The following is a 10,329-nucleotide window of genomic DNA, read 5'->3' as shown; positions in this document are numbered from 1 at the left end:
GGGTCTGCCATGTTTTCAGAAGTACTGGGGTTTAATTATATTTTAAATATACTGAAGTCAACAGTCATTTTTCAATATTTTTTTTCAACTGAAGTCCAACTCATTTTTCTAAATACCAGGCTTTCTGTTCATTTTGTATCCAAATTTCAGTGACTTCCTGCACTTATGTTTGAGTCTTCAGCCTACATGAGGGAGACATTTGTTGAGGTCGCTGGAGAGATGATTGGTGGAAAAGGCCAAGGGGATGCCCATGCGTCACCTGGCTGCAGTAGATAGATGGTTATAGGAAAGATGTGGGGATGAACCAGTTGTTTATGCAAGGCAGTTCTGTGGTGTCATTGATGGGGCATCAGTGCATGTGCTCCCAGAATTGACTTGACATTTTCCTGAAGTGCAATGGTTTGTATCACCATTTCTGAAGAATCTCTGGAGATTTCATTGAAATTAACTCTTACTACCAATACTGCTATTTATTTTCTGACTGGAAAGAGGAAGAGAGGATGAGATCATGTTTTCTTGCAACAGAAAGATGGAGTAAAAAGGAATGAGGAAGCGAGGAAAAAAATTTGTCATTGAACAGGCATCAGATGGGGGGAAAAAAAAAACCCAGCTGCGGTTTTTCACCTCAACATTGTGATGAATCAGCACCATGAACGGATGAAGTCAAAGTTAGTCAGGCAGCCAATGCTGAAAAAACTTTTGGGAAAAAGATGTGTGAGTGTCTGATGAGCTCTTGCTCATCAGTCGGTCATCCTAATTCATATCAACATATGTAGGCATAGTGGTAGAGAAACGTAAAATGTTTGCTTATTTTTGACAGCCTGGATGTTGCTGAAGAAAATCAAGTCTTTGCACTGCTGAAATGATCTGAAGAAAGATGCACATAACATCAGGCTGATGTCTTTAATACAGTTTCTGGATCTGTTCATGATCCAAGATTAAGTACAAAGATTCATCACTCATATGGAAATTACATTTCTTTCATCCTTGCACTCATTGGACTCTTGTTGCAGCAGCCAACATCTAGTGATAGAGTACAAGTGAAATTTTGAATTAGAAACTCAATATTATGCAGTGAGGAAAATAGGTATTTGAACACCCTGCCATTTTGCAAGTTCTCCCACTTAGAAATCATGAAGGGGTCTGAAATTTTCATCTTAGGTGCATGTCCACTGTGAGAGACATAATCTTAAAAAAGAAAAAAAAAATCCGGAAATCACAATGTATGATTTTTTAATTTATTTGTATGTTACTGCTGCAAATAAGTATTTGAACACCTACCAACCAGCAAGAATTCTGGCTCACACAGACCTGTTAATTTTTCTTTAAGAAGCCCTCTTATTCAGCACACTTTACCTGTATTAATTGCACCTGTTTGAACTTGTTACCTGTATAAAAGACACCTGTTCACACACTCAAATCAATCACACTCCAAGCTGTCCACCATAGCCAAGACCAAAGAGCTGTCTAAGGACACCAGGGACAAAACTGTAGACCTGCACAAGGCTGGGATGGATTACAGGACAACAGGCAAGCAGCTTGGTAGAAGACAACAACTGTTATGATTATTTATTAGTAAGTGGAAGAAACACAAGATGACTGTCAATCTCCCTCGGTCTGGGATTCCATGCAAGATCTCACTTTGTGGGGTAAGGATGATTCTGAGAAAGCTCAGAACTACACAGGAGGACCTGGTCAATGATCCGAAGAGAGCTGGGACCACAGTCACAAAGATTACATTAGTAACACATGATGCTGTCATGATTTAAAATCCTGCAGGGCAGCAAGGTCCCCCTGCTCAAGCCAGCACATGTCCAGGCCCATTTGAAGTTCACCAGTGACCATCTGGATGATCCAGAGGAGGCATGGGAGAAGGTCATGTGGTCAGATGAGACCAGAATAGAGCTTTTTGGAATCAACTCCACTTACCATGTTTAGAGGATGAGAACAACCAAGAAAACCATCCCAACCGTGAAGCATGGGGGTGGAAACATCATACCCTGGGGGTGCTCTTCTGCAAAGGGGACAGGATGACTGCACCGTATTGAAGGGAGGATGGATGGGGTCATGTATTGCGAGATTTTGGCAAACAACCTCCTTCACTCAGTAAGAGCATGGAAGATGGGTCATGGCTGGGTCTTCCAGCATGACAATGACCCCAAACACACAGCCAAGGCAACTAAGGAGGGGCTCCATAAGAAGCATTTCAAGGTCCTGGAGTGGCCTGGCCAGTCTCCAGCCCTGAACTCAGAAAATCTTTGGAGGGAGCTGAAACTCCAAACCTGAAAGATCTGGAGAAGATCTGTATGGAGGAGTGGACCAAAATCCCTGCTGCAGTGTGTACAAACCTAGTGGAAAAACTACAGGAAACGTTTGACCTCTGTAATTGCAAACAAAGGCTACTGTACCAAATATTAACATTGATTTTCACAGGTGTTCAAGTACTTATTTGCAGCAGTAACATACAAATAAATTATTAAAAAAATCATACATTGCGATTTCCAGATTTTTTTTTTTTAGATTATGTCTCTCACAGTGGACATGCACCTAAGATGAAAATTTCAGACCCCTCCATGATTTCTAAGTGGGAGAACTTGCAAAATCGCAGGGTGTTCAAATACTTATTTTCCTCACTGTAGCTTCCACATTAAATGTGAGACTGAGACCACAGTTTTGTCTACAGAGACCTTCAAGCTGCCTGAGGACTTTTAGCTAATATGCTCTCAATACTGAGATTTATTAATTCAAAATGCAGGAACTGTCAGAACACAGTATTAAATCAGTTTATGGGGCTTCCATTTCTCAAGACAGACCACTATCATACTGGACAACTTTGGCAACAGCTGGAAGCACAAACATGGAAAGCAGTTTCTGTGCGGCACTGCACACTGCTGATTCACAGACATAGACCCTGACACACATTTATAGAAGCTTCAAGCTGTGAGACAGGAGGAGAAAACAGTCATCCAGCTTGTTTTGGCTGTTGCACATGAACACAAACATGCAAAACGTCAACATTCACAGATACATCAGTTTGTTCAAAGCAGCTGCTGATGCAGCTGAGGACAAGAAAAAAAAAAACAGTATGATCAAATTGTCTTTCATTCTGGGGTTATTACTAATAATCATCTTACTTGAAGTTTCAGTCAAAATTAAATTGTGCACATCAATCAGATGTTTCAGTTTTTTTCCCCCCTCCAACGAGCAGAAGCAAATAGCTGGAAAGGGTGGTCTTATATCTACATTAGACTAAGAAAGAGAAACTGGGAATTAAGGCAGCCTCATAATACTAACACTCATTTTATAGTGTTAATTCTGTTTCATACAAAAGGTCACAAGCACATTTCTTTTATAACAAAAACTTAATATTTGAAGTTTAGTATGTATTTTCATCACCCAGTAACTCCTCTTACATTTGAACAAGAAACATCCAAAATAATGAAAGGATTTTCCCCCCAGGTTTTGAAAAAGCCAAGGTATGTACGCTGTAAAATGCAGTGAGTGAAGGAAGATAAATGAGCATTCTTTCCAGCTTGTCAACAATAAAACTCAAAAAGAATAATAATGTCATTATGTTGGTCTCCAGTGAGGATAAACCAGTTAGTTAGATGACTGACATTTATGCACCATACACAATAAACACCGCCACCTGCTGGACATGACTGGGCTTGTTGCAGGGGTAAATTTATCACCCACATATTGGAAATTAGAAGCAAATGTGGTTGAAATTAATTGTTTTTCATTTTCAAAGCCAAGGCCAGTGCTACTGTTTCAGGTAAAAAACAAACAAACAAAAAAGTGTAAGATAATTCTGCAATGTGACATTTTACATTGAAAATAATCACAACTATATACGTGTGATTCTTTAACTACGGGCACTATTGGCCTTGTAAATGTAATTTTCACCACACCATTGCCTTACAATATAAAGTGCCTTAGGGCAACTGTTTGTTGTGATTTGGCGCTATATACATGTGCTCTGATGTCACTGTTTATCTCCATAGAAACTACCCAAACAATCTTTCATACAAACTGTTTAAAGGGACATTAGCGTTGTGGAAATTCCGGCAATAGTGTGGGACAACTACATTTTGTTTAAAAAAAAATCACAACAGTTGTATGACAATGAATAGTGAAATTTCCCCTTTTTTCTGTTTTTCAGACAATATGATCAAAGGACATAAGTGCCCGTACATTATTTAAAAAACATATTCAGGTAGCCACAGGTCTTCTGGAGTTAAAGACCTTGATCCCATTTTTCATTGAGGACCGAGCGTATTTGGTCAGGAGGGCACCAGTGGTTTGTTTTTCTCCACACAGATCCCTGAAACAGAACATGTGAGAAACCAAATATTACATCTCATTCAACTCAGTGGTCCAAGCTCCTCTCACCTCAAGGCCACTCACTGGTCTGTAAGGGTGATTTCCACAATCATGCAATCAAGGAAAAGCTTGCCATTTAATTAAAGTATAAGTCCATAAACATCTGGATTTTCTGATGGATTTGTCTCCAGAAACACACAAAGATGGCGGTGTTGATCACCACCTGATGTAATTCACATTCTAGGTATGTGCGTGCTGCATAAACTACATTCTGCACAGATATTTACCACACAGAATTCTGGCTGGTGTTGCACTTTGTTCTGCTTTTCACCCATTGCTAGGATTACCCATGTCATTTTCCATTAACTACATTTATTTCAAATATCAAATAACTTTTACACCAAACAGGAAAGCTGCTTTGGAAATCGGACATTTCCCAATGCAGGTTTGCAATTCTGGAAATTGTGATATGTTTTTAAGTCCAGCACAATCTGCACAAAGGAATGTGTTTGCGTGGACAAATGGCGCGTGCACACACACACACACACACACTATGTTCTTCTGCAATAATGTGAACACAGCTTTCGTGTACCCAGAAGAATAATGATTGACCTTGTTGTGACTAAGACACAATTCTAATTATTGTGTGCTACCGCACTATCCAATGTTGTGACCCATGATTGGCTGACCTTATGAATTGCTCATGATAAGTTGAGCTAACACGAATGAAAAATGCTTTGTCGAACTATGTGCTTTTTTTGGGGGGGGGGGGGGCTCTTTTACCCTGTATTTGACAGAAATGCTAAATTTATAAATTGAAAAGGGAGACAAACACATAAACATAACAGGAGATGTTGCAAACTGCACCATGCAGTATGTGACAGGAACCTTAGCACACCAGTGGGCTGCTAGTTTGACACCTCTGATATAACTGACCCGCCATTTATGCACACACCAAATAGTGTGCACAGATGTATCAGGGTAATGATAAAATCCTAAAGGACACCTACTGTATATACGGTGTGATATCCTCTTCTGTCCATTTCTCACGGAGTGTGAAGAGGCGGTTGAAGCGCTCCATTGTGTCTTCTGGCAGGTCCTCCACCTTCAACAGGCAGATGGTCTCTGGACTGGAGGTCCGGTCCACCAGGGCAAAACTCTGGAAGACAAAGAAGCTGTCAGCAGGATCTAGATCACTTTTTCTACAAAGCTGTATTTTTGTGAGACAAAGCTCGGTCTCTGTACAAAAACAAAGTCAAGGGAGGGAAAACTTGGATTTGCAGGCATTGTTTTGTGGTTGAAATATTGTAAAGGAGCAGCCCTTTAACAGACAAGAACTCTTCCTGAGAAAAAAAAAAAAGAAGAAAAAAAAAACAAAAAAAAACATCAAAGTCAATAAATGCTTGAGTAAATTAGCATTTATTCTTCGAACAAAAAGAGAGTTTGACTTGAGAAGACAATATAAGAACCTTTAGCTGGTCCAGCCTCGTGCTCATGCCCTCTGGGACGCTCTGCTGCCAGACGTCCTGAAACTCCCTCAGGTTGAATTTGACAGCGTTGTGCAGCAGCAACAGCGCCAAACCTCGACAAACCTTATCCTCGTTCAGCGCATAAAACACTTCGCCTATATGGAGAAATTAAAGTAAAGATAGATTAGACATTATCATCTTTAAATGAAAGTGTTTCATAATCATTTTATTTACCGTTTTCTGTGTACCGTTTCCCGTAACAGTTCAAACAGTGTTCGATCATCTCTCTGTCAGCAAAAAGGAAAGCTTTAGTGGATGAATAAAGTTTGGTTTATTGTAGGCACATGCAACTGTACTATATCAATCCTTAACCCAGTGAAACCTAATTTTTTTTTGCCTGGTTATTTATTATATTTATAATAGTGAAAACAAGATCAACTCCTGAAGACTTCCTTTTAAAGAGCCGTGATTCTCTACCTACGTACTTGGGTTCCAGTAGGCTCAGCTCCTCCAGACTGGCTTGAAGGGGAACCTTGTCAAAGGACCATGACTCAGAATCCACCAGCTGAGTCACATGACCAAGAAGCTTCATCTCATAGTCAAAATCCAGCACACGCCAGTAATCTGGGAGAAAGGAAGGTATCCACATTCTAGAATCACTAATAATGTGCTGCATTTTTATTCTTTAAGGGAGAAAGAGGAAAAAAAAGGTTTCGAAAGAGTGGTGCTTTTTAATAAGGGTTTACCATCTATCTGACAGGCATGGATGTCATGCAGGTGTGTTTTTATCTCCTCTTCACTGGCCTGAATTGTTTCCAACAGATCCAGCATTGTGTACTGCCAACAGGGACACACAGTCAATGACAACAACAACTACAGTCTATTAATTTGTAGGCCCAGACATTTCCAGTTCTGCTGCTTGCCCTCTCCTCTTTGCAAAACATGTTAAAAAGAACACTAAAACTAAACATTTACTTAATCTCATGAAACTGAATAAATGTCTGTCAATACAGTGATACTCAAAAAACAGATGCTTAGCAGGCATTATCTTCTAATAATCTGAGAACAAGGTAAATGTAGCACCTAAAAGATATCTCGAAGATTAGATAAATTACTTCAAGTTCATATTTACTCAGCTAATATATTTTAAAACCAGCAGGACAGAATAACAAAACCATCTCAAAGATATTTGGAACAATTTTTGCAGATTAGCACCACATTTACATTTTTCCTGTTTGCGTTAAAACAGTATTAACAAATCTGTATCACCGAGTTTTCTCAAATAATGGCTATTTACTCCTTGGTATTTAATATGTATACAATAAATGATATCACCTTACATAATCCCCAAGAGGTTACTATGGTATAAGCATCAAGTGCTGAGCAAGTATTGTTAATGAGATACTGTCCTGCACAACCCCCCAAACTTAATCCTCATTAATATTCAAATTTATGCAGAAAACATCACCAATATGTAATCAGGTCAGTATGAAATACTGTTAATTACCCCCCCGCAGCATGTAATTAGTTATTGCATTCACAAGTTACAAAATACAAAAATAAACAATTAAAAATAAAAACATGGGCAGAAAACATCCCCAAACTTTAATCAGTACATCCACCTCCCAGAGGACACCTATGGGGTAATTATCAAGTATTGGAGTATTGTTTTTAACTATCGCATTTACAAGAATGTGTCCACACACATGCACAAAAGGACTGGGAAATTAGCACTGCATATTACTGCAGGGGCATAATACACTGTTTACCTGTACTGAAATATTTGTACAATACTGCAGCAGGAGGTAATTGCAGGCGATATCTGTAGCAGTTGTCTCCCTGATAACCCAAATAGCGTCAGAGGTCTAATGGGTTCCACAGATCTAAACTTTCATTCTTGTGCTTATGGTGTCCTACACCTATCTGCTTTTATACAGTCCAAAAGAATGGAATTACATGATATCACCAGAAGCCCAACTGGGCGTCAGTGTGCAATATTTAATTCATTATTTACCCTATGCTCCGTGTTTTCCTGCTGCCCTCGCAAAGCTGGGCCTTCATAGGGATTTTCCATTAAAAGTTTTTTTAGTTTCTTCAGCTTCGGGCGCCGCTTCCTCAGTTCCCAGTAGCTGTTACAAAATCCCCATACCTAAAACAGAAATATCCACAGTGCACGTGGGTCATCATAAAAACAGCTGACTGCAAATCCAATATACACTGTGTGTGTTGAGCAAAGTGCATATTTGTGCACGTGCACATGCACATTACAGCAAACCATGCTCATTGTGCATCAGCAGCTTTGTGACATGTAAGTGCATGTATCATTTACATACCTCAGCGTGCACCACGTGCGAACTTTCATGGCAGTTAGTTAGCTGATCTGGTGTTTTTCCACCTGGTACAAACAGCAGCAGGTTGGATGTGTCGGCTATTTTTAGATCATAAGTTTGGTCACTGGTGCACAACACAGCATGCTCATCCTTGTTACCGCGAATCACCAGACTGGGGGAAAAAACACAACTCTGAAGGAGTTATAGGCTTCTGTGGGTGCGATTGGAGAAACTGTATTCTGAAATGTTTGTCTAAGTACCACCAATTATACAATTTCACTACAAACGCATCTGGTTTTATTTCAACTTGTGGTGTACAGAAGCAAAATTAAAAATAGAGTTACTGTCCAAAAATGTATGTGCCGGACTGTGTATATACACATCTAGCTGTTAACCTACAGCATCAGACAACTTTTATTGTTAATTAACTGATTAATTTCATGTCTGTTTTCTTTTAATAGTTAATTTACTGAGCTTCTTTCAGATGGCACATTTTAATTTTGTTGTATACGGCTGCACAATGACAATAAAGGGTATTGTACAAATTCAATCAAGTTGCAGAGGATATATATATATATATACATTTTAAATTCCATTTCAGTCTCCCTCAGCCACCATAGCCATGCAATTATCCAGAGGAATTGATTTGCTGTTTGGTACGGACACAAACCAAAAAAAGTCTGACCAAACAAAATTCTCTGATTTCTCCCTGATTTGAGGAACTTTTCTCAAATTCCCTGACTTTTCCCTGATTGGAAAAAGAGGAAGTCATTTTCCAGATTTTCCCCGATTACCAGGTTGGCTGGAAACCCTGGTAAACAGTGGGTTAGCCACATGTAGGCTACACAGTCGTTCCACTAGGTGCCATTCTGCTGCCACTGGATGTTCCTACTGTCTTTTGATTATTTGTCTGTTGATCACGTACTGGATTTCTTACTTCAAACTACGTATTTTGTCCAACACACACTGACATCCTGAAGATATTCCATTTACAACATAAAACGCAGAAAAACCATCAAACCTTCTCATTTCAGAAAACGAAGTATGAAGTGTGGTTGCTGCACCTTTGTCCTTGCTCTATGAGCTTGCAGAGGGTTTGGTCCAGCTCCATCAGGCAGTAATCTGAAGAGGCGACGTTCTGACTGAAGCTCACACCACTGAACACTTTTCTGCAGGTCCTCTTCTTTCAGTTGGCGACCTGCAGCGTGGCCTGCACCTCCTCCAAAGTCCTCATGTCCGACAACACACCAACCTAAAATATAAAACACCCCTAAACCCGTCGACACAAACAGCCTCCGCCGGACAAATAAAACTGGTGTTATTTTGTATGTTTGTTTCCCGCTTCGTGTGTTGTAACAGGAAGTGCGCGGAGTCTAAAAAGGAGCGGGCAGGAACATTTCCCAGCCACGTTTAAAAAAAAAAAAAAAAACAGGGACGGGAAATTAATTTGCCAAAACACATCCATATCTTACTTCATTAATTAATGTGAACGCTTCTACGAGCGGAAGCATATTTGATATATATATTTTTAGATATTGATAAACCTGAGGGGGGAACGCGGAGTTTTATGTGTTTCCGCGGAGCTAGAAACCAGCGGCACATCACACTCACCCGTGAGGGTCAACTCTTTTATGATTATGAGCTGCTAGTGACGACTAAAATGTCAAGTTTTTCCAGATCTGCTCAGGTAATATGATATTTTGAGATCTGTTATTTGTATTTACTGCTATGTGGCTCTTATGTCACATGCTAATAATTTAGCTTCGCTAGTTAGCTCTCCCCAGCATAGCACTGGTACCACAGTCTCTTGTACACTCAACAAAATATAAACGCAACACTTTTGGTTTGCTCCCATTTTGTATGAGATGAACTCAAAGATCTAAAACTTTTTCCACATACACAATATCACCATTTCCCTCAAATATTGTTCACAAACCAGTCTAAATCTGTGATAGTGAGCACTTCTCCTTTGCTAGATAATCCATCCCACCTCACAGGTGTGCCATATCAAGATGCTGATTAGACACCATGATTAGTGCACAGGTGTGCCTTAGACTGCCCCCAATAAAAGGCCACTCTGAAAGCTGCAGTTTTATCACACAGCACAATGCCACAGAATGTCGCAAGATTTGAGGGAGCGTGCAATTGGCATGCTGATAGCAGGAATGTCAACCAGAGCTGTTGCTCGTGTATTGAATGTTCATTTC

At 39.8% G+C, this 10,329-nt stretch overlaps 1 protein-coding gene across 1 annotated transcript; it reads right to left on the bottom strand.

The window, feature by feature from the left end:
- Positions 1-3,808: 3,808 nt before the first annotated feature.
- Positions 3,809-9,453, bottom strand: LOC117514644 (sister chromatid cohesion protein DCC1-like). Its single transcript, XM_034175195.1, is given in 10 exon segments — positions 3,809-3,855; positions 4,195-4,324; positions 5,334-5,482; positions 5,793-5,947; positions 6,027-6,079; positions 6,278-6,416; positions 6,539-6,629; positions 7,807-7,941; positions 8,126-8,294; positions 9,187-9,453. Coding segments are annotated over 9 exon segments (1,173 nt in total). The 5' UTR covers positions 9,357-9,453; the 3' UTR covers positions 3,809-3,855; positions 4,195-4,212.
- Positions 9,454-10,329: the final 876 nt, after the last annotated feature.

This window comes from Thalassophryne amazonica, chromosome 7 (assembly GCF_902500255.1).
Source record: "Thalassophryne amazonica chromosome 7, fThaAma1.1, whole genome shotgun sequence".
NCBI lineage: Eukaryota > Metazoa > Chordata > Actinopteri > Batrachoidiformes > Batrachoididae > Thalassophryne > Thalassophryne amazonica.
The sequence above is the reverse complement of the archived record's forward strand: the minus strand, read 5'-3'. Positions and strand labels throughout refer to the sequence as shown.